Genomic DNA, 20,724 nt, shown 5'->3' with positions numbered 1-20,724 from the left:
AGTATCTTAAAGCATGGTATTTCAGTCTGAAAACTCAGATACGGAGAATGATTCTTCATCCAAAGCAGATGTGGACACAACTATAACATCAACACCTCCATCTACAAATGTTAGCAATCAAGATGATGCGCAAAATGATCTTACTGAAAAGTTGAAAAATGTCAACATCAATGAGGCCGAAGACACCGTTGACAAGTATCGAGCAATAAAACTTTTACATGCTCTGAATCCTTCTAATAAACTCCGCTATCATGATCTTTTACAGTCTGATTTTCTTTCCGAGTTTGAAAGCACCGATATATACACTGCAACAATTATTTTCAAACTAATAACTTGGAATTTATGTCAACTACCACCAACAGATAGTATCGGTGGGTTTTTAAAGCTTGCTTCGGCCGATAAATATGCAGATATGTACGTTTTTACCTTTCAAGAAACAGTCTCTCTAAGATATCTTGCATCTAATGACTCGGTGATCAATCGTTGGACTGAGGTGATCCTCAAAAATCTTCCAAATGGCTACAAAGTGATGCACAAATCGGGATTGAGTGGGCTTACAACCATCCTCATTGCAAATCCGTCTCTTTCCCAAGAGATATCAGATATAAATGTTGATACCGTCGGATTAGGATATCTCGGATGGTACAATAAGGGATGTATCTCACTCAAGTTTTCAGTGGGAAAAGTCGGCGATACAAAACTAGCTGGGCTGCCTATCCAAGTCCTTAACATGCACTTGGTGCATGGAGAAGATACATCTGCTTGCAAATCCCGAATGAAAAACCTCGAGAAAGTTGGAAACTCTGTCTCACTCGTAAATAGTGAGGGACATTTAACTCCAAAGTCCACAAAGAATGTCTCAGATAAGGTGCAAAGAGTGTTGCAACTTGATGATATCGAGATGGATAAAATTTCCAAGGCCACGATAAGTTTATCGGGGATATCTGAACCGCTAGCTACGAACGGTCTTATTTTCGTTGCAGGTGATTTGAATTCAAGATTGGATGGAATTGATAGAGATGCTATTCTTTCTGCTATCCGGGAAAAGCAATATAAAGTATTGGTTGGATATGATGAGCTGGCCACCATTATGTCGCAAAATGATGCCTTGATAGGCTTTGAAGAGGGCCGTTTATCGTTTGCACCAACATATAAACTAAATTCGGCACGAGAATACGATCTTAAACGAAAGCCGGCTTATACCGATAGGATAGCTTATTGTGGATCAAAAACACAAATCAGGCAGATCACATATGGAAGTTTGTCTGTTGATGGGTCGGATCATCGTCCTGTTTATTCTGAATTCTGTGTTCACTCCAAACTGTTTCATCCGGAATTGCTTCAAAAGCATTTGTTGATTTTTGAGAAGTACTACAACAACGTTATATCCACTATGAGGCTTTTGGAGTTCGAACCTAGTGAGATAGTACAGCGCTGCTGTGTTGGAATTCAAGAGTCTGTTTACATGAACTTCAGTAATCCAAGTGATGAGCTGTTGAGCTACAAGATATCCGAAATGAATAAGGGATTCTTCCAGTTGGCCACTTTCAGTATTGATGATCCAAAGCCAAAGTCATCTATCGAACGCAAGTCGAATAAACGAATTAAGTTCAGTGTGTTGCCAAAATCTCCGGGAACTATTGCCGCCAAATACTCTGTTACTTTACTAGGATTTGATTATCAAAAATACGTTACGATTACCTTCAATGCAGAGACAGTTATTGGGTGTGCTTTGGATGAGTTGACGGAGAATCAATTTGAAAATATACTTAACTGCTTTAAGTTCATCATTGCTGCTAAAAGCAGGGTTGGTCTAGTGTCGCATTTTTCCGAGGTTGAAAGTTTAGACTCTCTCACACCATTTGAGCAGACCCTACTTAAGCACATAACACTTGATACAGTTGACTTTAAAATCCTTGCAGAGCACAATACTTCGGCCGATACAGGTTCTGTTGCAACAATGGATGTAATATATGTTTGGATGAGGTACTTGCCAGGCATTAATACTGGAGATAAAAGAGGAAAGGCTGTTTTCTCGAAGCTTATTGACCTCATTAAATTTTTGCAGATGGACAACGAAACAGCCTATGAACACTTTGGATTTTTGTTTAACGACCAGTACGAAATCTTGGACTACCTTGAGTCCAGCAATCATTGAGTTGTATACTAAATACTTGATGTACATGATATTAATGATGATTATCTTTTCTTTATAGTTCTTATTCATTGAGCTATATATTATCTGTGTATGGGTAAGGTCTATCTATCTGCCTTCACCATGTGTATTTAAACAACTAAAACATCAAGCAGCCTGGGACAACCAAACGTGTCGCCTGTATTTGCATCAAGAATCTTGATGTCCCGAAGAGTAAAGAGGCCTCTTTCAATTGCAACCAATTGCAACTCGGTTTCAAACAAGTTTCCAGGCTCAAGATTCATCCTCAAGTTGTTTGTCAACGATACCAGTCCCACTTTGTTGAATTTATGGTAGAATGCTCTCACTAGCTGTGAGTTCTTATATAAAGGAACCGGATCATCCTTAGTAGAATGCGAGTTCTGTACTGATATTGGCACCAAAGACTTCTCATACTGTTTCTTCACAGATGATTGTATATATAGGATGAGATCCATCTTGGTGGATGATTTGTTGATCAATTGTATTTTCCATTTGAATGCTTCACTCAATTTCACTTGCGTCTTTCCGGAAACGGACAAAGTGAGTCCTCTAATGATCTGACTTGATGACCGCACGCTTGTCGAAGAATTTGATTTATACTTAAACCCAGATCTTTTATGAACTGATAGCATAACCGATGATGCTGATCTCGATGGGCTTCTACTTTGCATTAAAAGTGGTGTAGAGAAGTTTCTTAACGATTGGGTTCCAGGGTTGTAGTATGGTTTTTGGAAATCTATGTTTGCAGTCCACTCCGTTTCTATCTCTTTGAATCCATCAACAGTAGAGGTGATTAAAGCAGTGACTGGCTTTATATGATTGTTATCCGTGCTCGATAGAACATATGCTAATGCTATTTTAGATTCTGGAACCAGATGAACAGGATACTTAATTTTTGAGTATTCTATGATTTCACAATTAGTAACCTCAACGTTAATCTTCTTTATAATAATATCTGCCCTAGCATCTTTGAGTTCACGACATGCGCAAACATCCAATGAGATAAACACCTTTTCCGACTTGATGTTTTTAAATACCAATTGAAATAGCGGTGAAATCGCTAGAGATACCTCGCACGACACTAATTTAGGCTCCGCCTCATTGTTCACACTTTGAGTTTCAGATTCAAGCTTGATTCCATTTACTATCAGTTCATCTAAGGGTTCGAAGTCCTTAAGTATTTTGTCATGGGCTTCCTCCTTGTTTTCGTACCAGGCACGTATACTTAACTGTGTACTTTTCCCTTCTTCTATGCGCACTTCGAACATCCATATTTTATAGCTTTTTGTTATTGCGACAGGTTCTGACTGACACAATGATGTGTTTCTATCTGTACCGTATCCAAGCTCCAATTTTAATTTGCTTTCGATTTTGACCGATGTAATAACATAAATCTGTATCACTTCATCAAAGTAGGCTAAAGTCTTGGGCGTGCATTTGGAAAGCTCATCATAAAGACCTTCTGCTGGTTTTTGCTCTAAGTCAAAGCTCTTATCCGGAACCAATATCCTAATTGGCTTCTCATCTACTGCTTTGGCCATTGCAGGACCCGAAATTTTGTGTTTGCTTGATGTATTTGGGTATAACAAAGAGAATGTACGGACGGATAGGGAGACAGTTGAGTTATTAGGAAGATCTACGAATAAGGTATGTCGCGAAGTGTTGACATGGAAAAATATAAGAATTCGAAAAAAATTAAAAAATTTCCAGATATGATGAACCTTAATAGGGATCGCATTAGGTGGGAATTCTTCAGCTGCAGGCAACACTAAATGTATGTGTACCATGTAGCTGATATAACAGAACAGTCGTGTATTTGAATATGAACCGAAGACATATCCATTTTGAGAAAGAAGTTTTGAAAAGATGATGATCGAATAGAGGTTACGGTATAGAAGGTGAAATAATAAGATATACGTTTGTCAAAGCGAATACGCATCGATAACTAGTTGAATTTGATACTTATAGAGCATTTAATGGTCACAAAAGCGTATTATTAATGTACAGAGCACTGCAAAATGGAATAAAGCAAAATATGATGTAATAAGCGAATTAATTATGACAGTCAAGTTGTTCACTTGAAAATGTCTCGATAATCGTTCTCGTCGGATCCTGTAATCTTCCCAATTTCAGCGGAGTGTCTTCTTGTGTGGGAAGTGCTTCCAAAGCTGGTACCTATCTCCAAACTACGACGATAGGCCGTGTGTAAGGAATTCGACGAGAAGGATGAATATATCCTTCTGGAAGATCTGCCCTTTGTAGGAGAATACCTCACAGGAGTCCTAGGAGAAATGAAAGTGGGTCCTCTCGAAAATAGAGTATTTTCAAAAGGGCTTCTTTGGTTGAGACCACTCATGGAAGAAGTGCTGGGCCGCCTCTCATATGGAGTAGTGCTTTCCCCTGAAAAATGGTAGCATGAAAGGCTTCCGGATCTTTCTCGAAACATGGATTCTCTTCTTTCACGAGGACCTTCAAAGTCGTGTTCTTCAATCTCTATATTCTTACAGTCTAGTAGTGTGAGCTGCTTTGGGGCAGTTGTATCACCTCTTGTTATAATTCTTGATCTTAAAGTTGTGATTGCCTTGTCTAATGCAAATTCAATCATGCAATGATCCTTTATCATCTCTATCTGCGGCCATGTCGCCCTGGCTCCCCCTATAATGCAATTCCAAAAGAAGTCGGCGGTCGGGTTTGCAAACAATGAGGATAGACTGTCCAATTTTATCTCAGGTAAGATTGTAATATCCCCGCTGTAAGGCTGTGTTATGAGCTGTTTAAGCTTTGTGCTGATGTTTGGGAAGATACCTATTTCTGTTAAAACGTCCAAGTAATGCGATATCTCCCAGCAGGTGACCTTGAACGTTTTCTTTACTAGTCGTTTGAACATCAATCCTAGCGAGTTCCTCCTTCTTGGCTGTTCACACTCCATGGAGAAACGCACAAGTGGAAGTATATGTGGATTCACTTGAGATGCTATAACGTGATTCACGTTGAACATTTCAGATAAACGTGTAATTGGCAAATCTCCGTTCACGGAGCCATCCACAAATTTCACCATTGGATTGCACCACTCCTTCTGCTCGCCCGTTTTGATATCCTTTTCATAAATTGTCGAGGATGGAAATATTAGCGGAACAGAGCAGCTAGCACATATTGCAGACCAAATCATAACATGTGGAGCCGTTAAATAATTTAAAAGAGTAGGCTGGTCGTGAATAGATGCAGGTGAAACAGTGATGTTGAGAATTCTGCCTGTTTTGTTGAAAGCTTCTCTAAATGTGATATCTCCAAATAAGCTTTTCACGGTTCCTTGAAGGCCAAGGTTGTCAAACAAGACTCCATACTTCAGAAATCTATTCAAGCTGCCAATAATAGACTGCGGATCATCCTCACTACCAAACACTTCAAACTTATCCGTGAATAAATGGCTCAAAAGATCCAAAATTTCGTTGTCGTGCAGCGCACAAACTGCAGTACTCATTATAGAGCCACAACTGGAACCGGAAACCATTTTTGGAAATATTGAATTCTCGAAAAGAGCTGCAAAAACACCAATGCCAGTTAAACCAAAAGTTCCACCACCACTCATCGTTATTGCAATCTGGCCATAATTCCTCCGAGTCTGCGTGAGCATCTCAAGGGTGTGATTGTCGTTTAGAGGACAGTCTGGTTTGGACAATTCACGTAAGCATTTCTCGCATTCCGAAAGATATTCTTCGATAAGCACTTTTGTTCCCACATAGCACATTCCATAAAGTTTGGTGTTATCTATGCCTGCAAAATTCCTCCTCCAGGTAGTCCGGATTATATAAAGCATCCGATAGTAATCTTTGTTCAGTCTTGCTGCTTTCAGCTCGTTTAGCTGTTTTTCCACTAGCTTGTAATCATATAGGTCCGAGTCTTTGATACTTTTCCACTCGTTATTTCCCAAAACCTCGTCCAACTTCACACTTGTCTCGTGCCATTGTTTGTAGCTGATCGCTTCACTTTGTTGTTTCAAGAGTTTTGTGACCATTTCCATGTCTTCTTTAGGGATGTTATCCCTGTTTGTTTTCAATTTGCTCTTGAAAGAGGACTTCTTTTTACATTTTGTCCCCTTATCCTCATTTGCCTCGGATTCGAACTCCTCTAATTTTCCCACTGCCGTCAAATATGACAACTTGAGCTCTTCCATGATATTCACAAATGGATTCGAGCCATCTTTAGGAGTAGGTGAATCGTAGTCCGTTTCTTTGTACTCTGACTTAAAGGGTTTTTTCCGACCATCATGGCTCCCTGATTCTATTCCCATTTCGGCGGTCTATCTGTGTATGATCTAAAGTTAAGTTGATAATAGTTTCTAGGGAAGGAAAGTATCCACACTCACAAATGAGACGCCTATCGAATATATATATGTCGGCTTTAATTGGGTTTTAGCCTTACCGAGAAAGAAGGTGGAGCACACGCGTCAAGCCGCATACAGATAAAAAAAAAAAATTTACGCCGTGCCTACCTACCTCACTTCCTTCTCCTCACTCACTCCTAAAACGTCTATTTGAGTTTCATTTATTTGCATTTGGTGTATGGATGTTATACAAAGAAAATGGCCAGCCAATCCCAAGATCTGTATCAAGAGGAGTTTGGTTGCTTCTATATTTCAAAATACGCTTACATCTTAAGCACTATGGTTTAGTAGTTGGTCCAATTTAGACTCGATCTGTCTTAAGTGCTCGTCCTTCGCAATATTTGCTTCAATTAACGTGCTGACAGTGCCTTCCAACTTTTCAACAAGTGTCTGTAGTTTTTCAACATTAGCTTTCAAGCCAACTGCCTTTTTCGAGCTCTTAGCGACAGTTGCATCATCCTTAGCTCCCACTTTTGTTTCTTTCGTCAATTTTGGTGGTTCAGTTTGTCTTTGGTCTTCAGTCTTTTTCTTTTCCTCTTTCGCTTTCACTTTCTTTTCCTCTTCCTTTTTCTCTTCCATCTTCCTTTCTTCCTCTTTTTTCCTTTCCTTATCTTTCCTTTCCTCTTCCTTCTTCTTTTCCTCCCTCTTCTTTTCTGACTCATTCACTTCGACCGATTCCCATTCCTCATTGTCTGCATCAACATCCTGAGTATCGTCATCCGAAGCATTTTCAACCTTCTCCAAGAGTTTGTTCACGGTCTTTCCATTGAGCATAGCATCAACGCCTTGTTCCTGCGATTTTGTAAAGACTGGACGAACAGCTTCCACTTTTTTGGCAGGCTCTGTCTTCTCAGGTGGTGCAGAAATCTTTGTTTTTGCAGCCTCCACTTTCTTGGTACTTGCTTCCTTTGGTTTTTCGACACTTGCAGGCACCACCTCGTTTGCTTTCTGCTCCTTCTCCTCCTCTTCTGCAGTCTTTGTACTTGGTTTCTCAGCACCATCGTATATATCTCTCATCGAAACCAAAGTAGGACCATCAACCGTCTTGCCAGATAGAAATTCCTCAGCAGTAAGAGCTGGAATACCTGCAGGAGCATCTGGATAAATGTCTTCCTGGAACATTTCCGATCTTCTTGGAACGATAAACGAAACAGGCTCGACTGAGTTGTCGTTCAAGAGCTTGTAAGCACGAAGAATCTCGTTCTCCTTCACATTAACCGACCGTTTAGGTGCAAATGCAATTCCACGTTGGGCATTTATAGACTGAAACTCAGAAATATCATAGAGCTTTCCGTCCGCAACCTCGTAGTATCTAATATTTCCGTCACCTTTTCCCGCAACAAAAACCAAGCTGGTTGCAAGATCGAAGTATGGAACAAGAACACCAGAAGAGGAGTCAAGAGGATAGAATCCACCAATTGGACCGCTAGATAGATCGTTGGCATTCCATAAAGCAAGCTGTCTTTCAGAGTACCTGTCAAAGCCTGTGGTGAAAAGGGTGTCTGATTTTCCCAGCCAAACAATCCTTGAAGCTTTTGCACCAGGGTGTCCTTTTCCTTCGCAAAGAAGCTTTCCTGACCTCACATCCCAAACTCTGATATGCTTGTCCCTCGATGCAGATGCGATCTTAGTGCCATTGTAGTTGAAGCAGAACGATGTGATAAGATCCTTGTGCTGAAGCGTCATGACACATTTCTTCGTAGCAACATTCCATATTTTGACAGAGTAGTCGAAAGACGAAGATGCTAAAATATCCTTCGCAACAGGGCTGAAAACCACGTGACCCACCTTCCTGGTGTGGCCCACCAACTCACCCACCGGCTTAACGTCTTGAATTTTCTTTGGATCATTATGAATGAAGGTGTAATCCTGGGGTATGTCCCAAATCATAATTTTTCCATCTTCACCACACGAAACAAACCGCTGGTCATCAAATGGATCAAAATCCGTGTCTAACACGCTGCCGCCTGTGTGGCCTCTAAACATAGGAACCTGCTCCGGTGCCTTACCCGTCTCAGTTACTGGAATCACGATAACGGATCCAATACCACTAGCGTTCAAAGCAATATATTTACCGTTGCATTTCAAGAGGTTCGAATCAAAGGCACTTAATGTCGGCCTCAAGTTCTCATAGCACAATTCCTTCTTGAATTGTTGTCCGTAGACATGTCTGAATTTAGAAGCTCTGACAAATCTTCCACTGGTTGAAAATGTTTGATATTCAAATTGTTAGTACATTTTGATTGCTGCCGTCGTATGTGATTAATAACAAGCTTACCTCATTTCTTTATTTAGAATTTAATATTGTTGTTCTCAATTAAGGAGACTTCGTGTCTTTCTTTTTCTTGCACAGTCAACAATCTTCGTGTTTTTTTATCATGTAAATACATGTAATATGTTTTGAGTATTTATTTATTTTCCATAGCTAATCGACCCCATTTTTAATTTTATTTTTGGTTTCTTCTGTGCACACGCTGTTTCGGGCCGGATCGCCTGAGAGACTGAGAGAGCAACAAGCATGAAAAAATAAAATAAAAGTATCTATGGATTGCGATAGTGTTTCGCGTTGAATAGTCAGAAGCGTCTGACGAGATTGATTAAGACCGCTTAATGTTTTGTAACGCCGATCGACGAATTTTCACATTTGTTCGGCCTTTAATCCATTTTTATTTTTCCCCTTCATCTATCGCGAAAACGAAAACCCTCTTATTAACGATTATTAGTGTAACGAGTTGGTGTCGCGAAAAAATAAAGTGGTGCACAATGCCCATTGGCAAATTTCTCCTTCCTATTTATATGTAGGGGCATCGTTAATGCTAAATCTTTCCATATTGCATACACATTTGTTAACTTCTTTAACAAATTAGCGGAGTTTATACTGCAAATAACTGATCAAGTTTCCTTTCGGTTGCGATCATAGTTACATAAAGGTATTTTTAACGCAGTTGAGGCTACGTTGGGCTTTTTATATTTTCCCCTCCACTTTCTAGTTTATTTCTTTGTCATTTGTCATTTGTCATTTTTCTTTCATAGAAAGTACCTTTCTTCAAGCATCGTGTCTGCTAAGACTGTAGTCGTCCAAATCATATTAGCATATATAGTCATACTTGCATTGCGAGCATCCTTCGATTGATATCACATAAATATCTTTTACGGTGCTTGTCTTGTTTTCGTTTTTCAGTTGATTCTTTTACAAAAGCCATTGGAGTTCGAAACAGACGTGAAAAAACCATTTTAACTGAAGCGCAATATGTCCTCAGAAGGCAAAAATGAAAATGAAGAGAGCTTAGTGAGGCGAATACAGGATTCGCATTCTCATCCTGACGATAATGATCTTCAGCAACAGTTAATGAATGACTGTTTCACATATTTCCTCTCGCTTCCAGAGACGGATCATCATCTTTTTTGTGAAAAGAACAAGGCTACGATATTGGTATATTTGTTGTTGGTGTTGGCCTCATTTAATGAGAATGAAGTACTAGAAGAACTTAGGAAACGTGCACATGCTTCACTTGATAAATGCACTAATTGTGTGATAGGTTTCCATGCTGTGAGAGCTGATTTTAGAGAGAAGTTCATCAACATCCGCAAGATTAGTTTTCAGAACACAAATGTTATCATGGAACGACTTGCGAAATGGGAGGCTGATTATCTCAGCTCAAAAATACGTTCTTCAATCGACACTCCTGGTGATTTATCCACCACTGTTACCAGTTGTCTTGTTGAATGTATGATTTGGCCTCGACTTCTAAGAATGAATAGCGATTTGAAGAGTTATTTCGACCATTCCTTTGCCCTAATCGATACCGTCGACAGAGAAAGCCTATCGAAGGTTTTGAAATTTTACCCTGGGTTGATATACTGCTTATTTGAAGGTAGCAGTAATGAAAGAGAGTGGGCTCTTTCGAAGTTTCCTTACGGGGATGATACAAAGACTACTTGGCTTGAATCTAAAGACTTCAATCCTCTTGCCATGGAAGAATACGAGGAATATTTCTACCGGATCCAAGATCCCGACTTTTACACCGATCAGAGGGCCGTCGACTTTTGGTGTAGTATTAATCCTATTTTACGTTTCTGTGATCCAGGGGCCATTCTCAAAAAGCTTCAATATCCACCAACTGTCGAGTCTTATACCAATTACGTGGGCTTTAATGTTGTTCCTCTAACACAAGTGTTCATAAACCAGTCGCTGTCGTATTTAGATCAGCCTTTGCCATATCTTTTGAGAACTTTAGCAATATTCTTGGAAAGACTTGGAAACCAGTTCTTTACTGTGATAAAGCCACATAGCTATCTCACATTTTTCGATATTGCATTTCAGAATCCTGCATACCTCAAAACTCTTGCCTCAACAACTCAGGATGCATCAAACTTGTCTCAAAGAGTCGCCGACTCAGGTACAACTCCTCATTTTAGGGATCTTTTTCGTTGGATGACTGTTTGCTATCCACTTCTCAAGGAATCACAAAAAGCTCAGTTTGCTTGTATCATCTTCAACTACATGATGAATAATGCTTCTCATCCTTCCTATGGAAATTTCTTTTGTTACTTCGCTTTGAATATGATGTCAGAGCAATTGGATCCAAAGAACGCACTATTCGATGCAAAGTTGACTTTTGAAATGATTACTAATTCCAAGGCCAGATCTCTTGTCGATAAAAGATGCATTGTGATATTTGATGCCATTAAGAATAGTGCCCTTAGAGTTGTAGCCTTGAAGCTTATAAAGTCGGCACTTATGTATGATGTGGCACTATTAGTACAATCAGGTTATAGTCTTTCTGCTGGCGACTCTAGTGTTACACTGCAGACACATCCGGATCTCTGGAATATTCTTCAGACTAAATTGACGGGTACAGATGTTGAAATTGCTACAACATTCCTATCAGCATTGCAGAACGCTGTTGCCGTCAGGTCTATTGACATTTTATATTTAAAGACTAGGCTCCAGCAAAATAATACGGTCCCGGAGGATGATATGAAAAAATTGGTCGCCACATGCAGTAAGCATAACAAATACGTTGGTCAGTGGAATTCTTCAGTGGAAAGTATCCTAAGCAAGATTGTAGAGTATTCTTCGACTCAGGGAATGCAGTCTTTAGCCAGAAGTGAAGTTTCTTCAGTGGGTATATGGTCGTGTGTTTTGTCACCAGAGGAAAAGGTTTATCAATCTGGTATTTCGTTTTTGTATGAGGCCTTCAATGTTGATGGCAGATTTGAAGCATTTAGAGAAGCTCTCAAGCAAGATATTCCGTCGGTTCTTAAACCATTCAGCAGCACGTTGATAATATTTGTGAAGCTAGAAATTTTTAAAGCAAGTAAGCGGGGCGTGAGAATCATAATGGATCTTATCAAGGCACTCTTTGATCCCATCCACGGTCTTTTGGCAATGCACGTTTCCTCATTAAGCATGAAAAGTCGTGAGGTCCTTGTAGATTTTTGGGAGGCCGTCTGGAGATTTTTAAGAATGATTTACAGGGCCATTTTTGTGTGGTCTTCTACTTATGAAAGACTTAAAGTTCTGTCTAACAATAAGCAGATGGCCGAGCGGATCTCTTCTGACCTGCTAGAGTTCACAAGAGATGTATTGGATCTTTCACATTCCGTGTTGAATGGGTACAAGCTATTGGTTTCGGCCATTAGCTTTGATGGAATTAAGGAAGAGCAGCTTACGGATATCCAGGAGAGTATTTTTCAACCGGTGATGTCTGCTTTAAAGGATGAGATCATGTGGTTACGTTTGAGTGATCCGGCACTTTTGGTTCTTTGCGTGAACCTAATCATCAATGTTCTTGACTTAAGTATGGAGCTAAAGGTGAAGGTGTCTGACGAGAACATTGCCAACTTGACGAAGTTGTGTGCTAAGGCCAAGAAGTACAACAACAGAATGAATAAAGAGCAAACGGGTAACATATTGCTCCGCACCAGAAGCATGAATGCTGAGTTGGTTGAGAATATCTTAGCCGCAGAGGAGCAACGGAAAAGAGAGAAGGCCGAGAAGAATAATGCGGCAATTAGACGTGCCGGTAGAATTTCGAGCAATAAATATGTTTCTCCAACAGTTATTGAGATTCCAGATGTTGCACCACCAAGACTAACATTGCTTGAACAGGCTCGTCTTAGATTGAATGAGAAGAGAAAGAGGTTCAAGCAGCCTGCCAAGGAACCTGCCGCAGCAAGACCGCCAGGATTTAATAAGAAGCATTCGGGATCAGCTTCGAATTCCGAAGAGGATGACGATGATAATGACGACGATGATGACGATGGTGGTTTGTTCACGAAAGAACAAGTTGCAGCAAAGTTGAAGAGAAGTAAAGCTACTTTATCATCCATTCAGCATCGTAGGCCTGCATACTCTGTTTCTGATAAGCAAGCAATGATCAGGGAAACGATGAATAAGAAGAAGAAGGCGGAGGAGCTAATGAGGCTTCGTTTAAATGTAGACATGAATCCTTTCTACAAGCATGTTCTTTCTTGGTCTTATGAGCACAGCGGCGATTTCCCAGTCGATAGTAATATCTCTGGATACAAAGTGATTGCAGATGAGTTCGACACTGCTGAAGACTATCAGAAAACGTTTGAGCCTTTACTTCTACTTGAATGTTGGCAGGGTATACAAAGAGCAAAGCAAGTTGGTGGAGAAAAGCCATTCAGACTAACGGTTGCTTCCCGTTCGGCTACAGATTCGTTTTATGATGTTTATTCCACCGTTGACAAGAAAATGATCACCGAGCAGAGGCTTCTTTTGGAAAGCGACTTGATGGCATTGATGTTTGTTGACAACTTGCCATCTACAGACAAGCAGCTTCAGAGAAGACACGTCTCGAACAGAAAGTGCAGTTGTTTTGCCAGAGTGCGTAATATCAAGATTTCAAACAGCCGGTATGCGGAGTTGACGCTTCGTATTTCTTCCTCGACCAAGATGGTGAAGTTTTTGTCGCCATCTACAGAAATTGTGGGCATGCGAGTCATGCAGATGACAACTGTGGAAAGAGAATACTCCTCTCTTGTTGGTTTACCTTACTACGACTTAGTGAAGTCTATTACAAAGGCTGTTCCTTGCCAGCCAGAAGGCCTAGACTCATCCAGGGTGGCCGAAATTAAAGGGACTTACGATGTTAATGATTCCCAGGCTGTTGCTATAGCAGGTGCAGTCCATAAAGAAGGTTTCTCTCTTATTCAGGGTCCTCCTGGAACAGGTAAGACTAAGACTATTCTTGGTGTGATCGGACACTTCTTGACACGTATGGCAGTTGCAAGAAATGGCAGTCATCCAATCCAGATGCCCTCTCAACAAGTCAGCCGCTCGAAGGAGCACAGAAGAATATTGGTCTGTGCACCTTCTAATGCTGCTGTTGATGAGTTGGTGCTACGTTTGATGCGTGGCATTAAGAACTCGAAAGGAGTAATTTTTAAACCTCGTCTCGTGAGATTGGGAAGAACGGATGCGATCAATGAGCAAGTGAAGGGCATTACTTTGGAGGAGTTGGTGGACTCGAAGCTTTCATCCGTGGAAAAAATAGATGACAATGCCATTCGAGAACAGCATCGGAAGTGCATTATGGAAAGAGACGAGTTGCGTGAGAAGTTGGACTCCGGAAAGTTGCCGGAGGCAGAGATTGCAAAGGCAGAGATGAGGTTGCAGGATGTGGTGCAGAAACGAAGAGAGTTAGGTAAGAAGTTGGATGAGATCAGAGAGAAAAGATCGGTCAGTTACAGGAACAGGGAGATCGAGAGGCGTAATATTCAATTCAAGATTTTAAACGATGCCGAAGTTGTCTGCTCTACTCTTTCTGGTTCGGCCCATGATGTTTTGGCTAGTATGTCTTTAACCTTCGACACAGTTGTTATTGATGAGGCCGCACAATGTACTGAACTTAGTGCCATTATTCCTTTGAGGTACGGATGTACCAAGTGCGTGATGGTTGGTGATCCAAACCAGCTTCCACCAACAGTTCTTTCGCAAAAGGCCGCCTCTTATAAGTACGAACAGTCCTTGTTTGTTAGAATACAGAACAATCACAAGGACAGTGTGTATTTATTGAATGTCCAGTATCGTATGCACCCTGAGATCTCCATGTTCCCATCCAAAGAGTTTTACCACTCCAGATTGCTGGACGGACCAAATATGGCCGAAAATAACTCGAAGCCATGGAACTCCCTATATGGTCCTTACAGATTTTTTGATGTCAAAGGTGCAGAAGAGCAGAATGAGGCTACAAAGTCTGTTTTCAACTACACTGAAGCTTCGCTTGCGTTGGAATTAGTTGAAGATCTTTTTGAGAAGTTTTCTGAGATTAACTGGGCGGGATTAGTTGGAATCATCTCGCCTTATAAGGAGCAAGTTAAGCTCCTTAAAAAGCTTTTTATAAATCGCTTCGGCCGTATTATAACCACCCAGATTGATTTCAATACTGTGGACGGCTTCCAAGGACAGGAAAAGGAAGTCATCGTTTTTTCGTGTGTGAGAGCTGAAAATCACACCGGTATTGGTTTCTTAGCCGATATCCGTCGTATGAATGTTGCTTTAACTAGAGCTCGATCGTCTCTTTGGATACTTGGCTCGAAGAAGGCCTTGGTGAATAACAAGACCTGGAGGGATTTGATAGAAAATGCTACTGAAAGACATCTTGTCGAGCGCATAACACGTGGATTTACTAAATCCAACACTGCCAATTTGGATACGTTTGAAAATTATGGTCAAAAGCCTGTTGATTATGGTCCCAAATCTGCTGATCATAGTCATAAATCTGCTGACTATAATCATAAATCTACTGATTCTTTGCATGAGGTGAAAGAAGAGAAAGAAAATAATAATCACCACCTTAATAAACAGACAGTGAAACCGGATACGGTAAAGTTCAAGACATCTGTTCCAAATAGCGCACTTCATGTTCCTTCAGGTCCTCATACTTCTTTGAATAATCATAAGCGTTCACACGGCTATCTCTCAGGAAGTAAAGAAAATCAAAATCTTATGCCACCAAAAAGAGTTAGGCATGGTATAATACCAAGCAGGCCTCATCATATGTCTTCAAATGGAAACAAGCGTGAGAGATTCGGCACGGTTTCGGATACTGGCGGAATGTTCAAGCTTAGCAAGCCAAAGGTGAAGTTTCCACCGCATATGCAACACAAAAAGAAAAAATGATGAATCTAGCAATAATCTAGAATAATGAAAACAAAAAATTTGAGCTGTTAATCTTTTTTAGTACCCTTGGTTTTCCTCATCCTCTCGAGAATCGCAGAGTACTTCTTATCGTTTTGTGGTTTTGATATCATCTTTCCCTGGGCAACCACATTAGTGAGACCTGTTTGTTGTGTCTTATCTCCAGTATGTGTGCTTACTATAGATGATTGTAGTTGATCAAAGGACTCTGTTTGGTCCTTCGAATGGCCTACATGTTCCTCCTTATTTTGCAATGTAATTTTTGGTATCTCAATCTCTTCAAACTCTTCCTTTGATGAAGACACTGAGTCATTTGATATCATGCTTAATGCTCTCAGTATTGTGCCAAATTCGTTCTGTATTATCTGCTTTGTCACATCCAAATTGTACTGATCACATTGTTTCATTCTTTCCTGGAGAAAATTCTTCATAGCTCTAAGTTGTGACTCAATCAACTCTATTTTCCCTTCGTTTATGAATGTTATGATCTTCTCCTCCAGTTCGGTTAGTCTCTCGAATATGTCTGAAAGATATACGTATGAATTATGATAGCCAGACTCCTTTAATTCGGATTTCCTTTCTAGCTCTTTCACTGCTTCAATTTGCAACCTTATATTTTCTATCACCTCACTAATTGGTAACTCGCCCTTCGGAAGAATTCCGGATTGATAAAGTTTATTCACATCCAGTTTTTCTTCCTCCAAGGTACCCTCTAGCACCTCCCTATATGCATTAACTTTCACCTCTAGCAACGATTCGTTTTCACTTAGTTGCTTTGCTACCAGCTCTTTTTCACGTTTCAAAGATCGTACTTTTCTCTCTAGATCTAATATTTGACTGTCTATCTCAACCATTTTTGCATTCAATATCTTGTAGTTCTTCCCAATTACAGTGTTTTCTTCAATATCCCGTATCGATTTCAAGAGTTTCCTTTCTCTGTTCTGCCGGTCAACTAGACGATCTAATGACTCCTGTTTAGTCTTTGCGTTAGATGCATATATTTCTTTAATGGCCTGGTTACTTTGTGCCAACTCTTTAAAATCAGATAAAATCTCAATTCTCCTGACATTCACGTTTCCTGTTCCTGAAGATAGCTCTTCCTTGTGTGTTTTCTCAAGCTCACCTAAATCTGCTGTTTGCTTATTTATTTGTTCTTTGAGAAAATGAATTGGATCGTTAAAAGCCTCCAAATAAGAGACCTCCTCTCTTTTGATGTTTTCTCTACTAACATTTGAAATATTTGGTGTCTTTGATGAAGGGGATCTAGGCATTAGCATAAGACTCTTCATTGCCGATAATATAAAGGAATGTTCCAGGTTTTTATCCTTATCATCTTGCATATCCGCATTATTGGATTGTCCCTGTTCCAATTTTGGTCCTTTCATATAGCTTTCAGTGCTTTCTTTATTGGCATATCTATTTTCCATGATATATCTTGGTTCTAGAAATATTTGTTCAACCAAAATATGGCTCATAATATGTTTTCGTCGTTGACGCCCTTATCGTTCTTATCGTAAGATCAGGGGAAAAGCTGATCAGTCGCGTTTATTGTAGCCGTGCTCCATCAGCTGAGACGGAAAAAAAAGAAATAAAAAAAAATGAACAATTGCGTTTCTAAATGCAATGAAATCAAAGTAAATATTCTAGCGGCATACATTTCTTCTAGAGTACTTGCCTTTCTATATGCTTCCTTCAGGCATTCAAACATCAGCATGAATGTTGGTGTCTGTGAACCAAAAATTGGTGTATATATATATATTATAAAGCATGATTTTCCGGACTTATCTCTTTTGCCAAATAAGCAAATCAATGATGGCTATCTGTCTAATTGAAGATCCTACACTATACAACTACACTAAAAGATAATATACTTGCAAAGAGGAATTGCCACTTATTATATACACCAATGTAACATTATGCTTCTCCTTATATTTTATCTCCCAAAGAGAGTTTCTTTGTAACATCTGTCGTGCTTTCAATTATTTTTTTGAATTCTGCAAAGCTAAGGCGTCCATCGCCATCATCATCACTTTCCATTATAGTTCTATCTACAAGCTGCTGTAATTGTACGTCCGATAAAGAGCTAGCGACCATCATTCGGAGAACTAAGAAAAGTTCACCATTTGAAATATATCCGTCATTATCTATATCGTAAACCTTAAACAGGAACTTTAGTTTGTCATCCACCGACCCACTGGAACTGAATGTAGATAACCCTGTGACGAATTCCCTAAAATCGATATCTCCACCCTTGTTTTCATCAAATATGTCTATAACACGCTTGGCAAGAGGATTTTGGCCAATTCCGGGTATAGAAAGAAACTCATCTTTGTCAATAGCACCAGAGTTGTCCTTATCCAACTTCATGAATCGCTTTGCCAATCTATCTATTTCATCAGATCCGACTGAAAAAATTGTGTTTGAAATTGCAGTTAGTATAATCGTTTGTCAAAAATCAGAATTCACGCAACAGGAAATGCTTACAATTTGTGCCTTCAGAAAGGTCGTCAAGTAAATTGGATGGAATATTACCCATTGTTTGCTAAATTATGTATCCTTTTTAAAAAATGTCCCTACGTTGTTGCAGCAATATTAATGATAAGCAATAAGTATGACCCTTTCTCTATAAAAGATTATTCTTTCTTTCTGCCAGTGTCATCTGAGAATTTCAGCAATGCAAAAATTCGGAGTAGGAAATTTTATGACGCAAGAGGGTGAAATTTGAGGATTTCCTTATAGTAGATCAGCACAACGTCTTTATAAAAAGCATTTAGATATTTTGCAACCATATTAGATGCATACTACACATAACGATGATTTAAAGTACTATACATTGAATGCAATATTTATTAATACATTGAAATATTGCAGCTTTTTCAGAAGGCGAGGTCAATAATATGCGAAGCGCAAGTCCTTCGTGGTGTATTTGAAGATGTCATTTACGTATTTCCAAGTTCATCAATCAATAAATGGTACTTAGACCTTTGAAAATTTGGTTTCATTTTCAGTACATTAATACAAATTTTCATCTAGTGTTAATTAAATATAAACGAAAATTAGAGTACACCCCCCCCCCCATGTATCATTATACTTCGTTGTCAAAATATGTACACGAATTATTGGCAATTATCTCATTAAATTTACGGTCAACATTCAATATCACCATACATGCAGTACGCGGTTCTATATTGATGAAGTACTTTTATCTATAAAAAAAACTAAAGTTCTCACTTTTCAATTGTTAGTATTGCCTTTAGTCTTACGATCATAATCGTAATCTCTGGCAATTCCACTACGTCCTTCTTCAACTTTAGCACCTTCTTCTGAAAAAGATCCTTGTTCATCTTCCTCCTGCTGTTTATAATCACTTCCCAAGCCTGTCCACGTGTGATTCTGTAATTGTGACACGGATGTTGAAATGGTGTTTCCGATGGAGAGTTCAGAAGAAAGCCTTGTGGCAAGCGATTTTTCATCATTTGAGCCTTCAATGGTTTCTCTTTGATCACTTAGTTCGATTTCTAAATGTTTGAGCTGCCTGAGTGGCCTAGATGCAACTAATTTGCCAGTAACTGGATCAAATTCTGGAGCATATTCATCTTTATCTTCGTCACGTTTGTTGCTTTCCTTTGCTTTACCCACAATATCCTTTTCCTTTTCTTCTTCTTCGTAATCGGGTTGGCTCATAACTTCCTTAAAGTCAACAATCCACTTACCTGTCCAGGTCACTTCGGGCAGCAAGGCCAACTGAAGCTCATAAGGAGTAATTATTGGTTTGTAATAATCACCATAGGAATCTATTACAATACCCGATTGGCCACACCCCAAAATGCACCAAACATCGATTGTATCAAAGTTTGCAAGCTTAGCAACATTTGGTTTACCAACCACAAACATGTAATGCTTCTTTCCAGCATTTTTTATCCATTTCACAACTTTATTCAAAAGCTTTCTGGTGTTCTCTAGTGAAAGTGTATTCACTAAAATACCAATGGTAGAAGCATTACGAGCGATCATCATAAACCTGTAACGTCTTGACAGTGATGGTGTTCTGTTACCTGAAACGTCTAAGGTAACTGGATCGACAACAGCAAGGCTTGAAAATTTGGTCGATAGAAGAATGAGCTTTGGATCTGGTGGCACTCCAATATAGAAAAGACTGTAATCTTGGGTAATTGTTGAATAGTCGTCATCTTCACCAACAGATAAAATCTGATCTGCATTTAACCCGTATATTATCCGAGAAAGATCATATGCGCTGAGTCCCGGTTCCCTTTCCGTCACTTCTCTGTCTATCACTAACGAATTGGAGCCGCTTTTCTGCAAATCAACATCTGCGAAGACCAAGTTTGGATACTCTTTCTTGAGGATAACATAAATATCATGCAAATGAAGACTATATTGAGTGTCTGTCATTATACAAATCTTATCCTCTTTGTTCGAGTACTGCTTTCTGAAAAGCTCGATAACTTTAGCTGTGTCCAAATATGGTTTTCCAAAGATGTAAGCAGAATTCACTTTTTCCACGGGATTTAAACATGCCTCTCCAAAATGGAGAATCAGATCGGCGCCAACATGCTCTCCAGCAACCTCATCAATGCAACATGGAGAATAGGATGTATCTGCCAACACCCAAACTCTCCTGTCTCCAGATATTGACTCTTGAAGAAGTTGGCATACTATCGCTGAATCTCGTACAAGATCATCTGGGAACTGCAATGCTACCTCCTTGAATTTGTAATCTCCTGAATTTGTTTTTTGATTCAAGTACTGCGCTGTTTTATCGACCGAGTAGTACTCTTTCAAAAGTGAATACAATTGGTCTGCTGATTCTCTGGCCTTTTGTGAATTTATAGGTCCTAATCTCCCCCTGGGAATATCTTTCGATATATCTTTGGTTTTGGCAAATTCTATATCAGCATCCTGTGTGCTTGAAAGTGCTGGTGGTAAGACTTCAGACATTCTGCTTCCACCATAAACTTTTTTGTTATAGTT

The 20,724-nt window shown here is 39.6% G+C and overlaps 7 protein-coding genes across 7 annotated transcripts; 2 read left to right on the top strand and 5 right to left on the bottom strand.

Moving 5' to 3' along the window:
• Positions 1-13: 13 nt before the first annotated feature.
• BRETT_000482 (uncharacterized protein) lies at positions 14-2,158 on the top strand (the record flags this gene model as incomplete). The annotated part of the gene is made up of 1 exon (XM_041279047.1): positions 14-2,158. One exon carries the CDS (start codon positions 14-16, stop codon positions 2,156-2,158), a length of 2,145 nt encoding a protein of 714 aa, XP_041137261.1.
• Positions 2,159-2,286: 128 nt separating this feature from the next.
• Positions 2,287-3,717, bottom strand: BRETT_000481 (uncharacterized protein; the record flags this gene model as incomplete). The annotated part of the gene is made up of 1 exon (XM_041279046.1): positions 2,287-3,717. The coding sequence occupies one exon, from the start codon at positions 3,715-3,717 to the stop codon at positions 2,287-2,289; it is 1,431 nt and encodes a 476-aa protein (XP_041137260.1).
• Positions 3,718-4,250: 533 nt separating this feature from the next.
• BRETT_000480 (uncharacterized protein) lies at positions 4,251-6,467 on the bottom strand (the record flags this gene model as incomplete). The annotated part of the gene is made up of 1 exon (XM_041279045.1): positions 4,251-6,467. One exon carries the CDS (start codon positions 6,465-6,467, stop codon positions 4,251-4,253), a length of 2,217 nt encoding a protein of 738 aa, XP_041137259.1.
• Positions 6,468-6,830: 363 nt separating this feature from the next.
• Positions 6,831-8,843, bottom strand: BRETT_000479 (uncharacterized protein; the record flags this gene model as incomplete). The annotated part of the gene is made up of 2 exons (XM_041279044.1): positions 6,831-8,760; positions 8,839-8,843. The coding sequence occupies 2 exons, from the start codon at positions 8,841-8,843 to the stop codon at positions 6,831-6,833; spliced, it is 1,935 nt and encodes a 644-aa protein (XP_041137258.1).
• Positions 8,844-9,810: 967 nt separating this feature from the next.
• BRETT_000478 (uncharacterized protein) lies at positions 9,811-15,714 on the top strand (the record flags this gene model as incomplete). The annotated part of the gene is made up of 1 exon (XM_041279043.1): positions 9,811-15,714. The coding sequence occupies one exon, from the start codon at positions 9,811-9,813 to the stop codon at positions 15,712-15,714; it is 5,904 nt and encodes a 1,967-aa protein (XP_041137257.1).
• A 47-nt stretch (positions 15,715-15,761) lies between these two features.
• Positions 15,762-17,207, bottom strand: BRETT_000477 (uncharacterized protein; the record flags this gene model as incomplete). The annotated part of the gene is made up of 1 exon (XM_041279042.1): positions 15,762-17,207. One exon carries the CDS (start codon positions 17,205-17,207, stop codon positions 15,762-15,764), a length of 1,446 nt encoding a protein of 481 aa, XP_041137256.1.
• A 451-nt stretch (positions 17,208-17,658) lies between these two features.
• BRETT_000476 (uncharacterized protein) lies at positions 17,659-20,691 on the bottom strand (the record flags this gene model as incomplete). The annotated part of the gene is made up of 2 exons (XM_041279041.1): positions 17,659-18,137; positions 18,996-20,691. The coding sequence occupies 2 exons, from the start codon at positions 20,689-20,691 to the stop codon at positions 17,659-17,661; spliced, it is 2,175 nt and encodes a 724-aa protein (XP_041137255.1).
• Positions 20,692-20,724: the final 33 nt, after the last annotated feature.

The sequence above is a fragment of the Brettanomyces bruxellensis genome, chromosome 8, assembly GCF_011074885.1.
Source record: "Brettanomyces bruxellensis chromosome 8, complete sequence".
NCBI classification, from domain to species: Eukaryota; Fungi; Ascomycota; class Pichiomycetes; order Pichiales; family Pichiaceae; genus Brettanomyces; species Brettanomyces bruxellensis.
The sequence above is the reverse complement of the archived record's forward strand: the minus strand, read 5'-3'. Positions and strand labels throughout refer to the sequence as shown.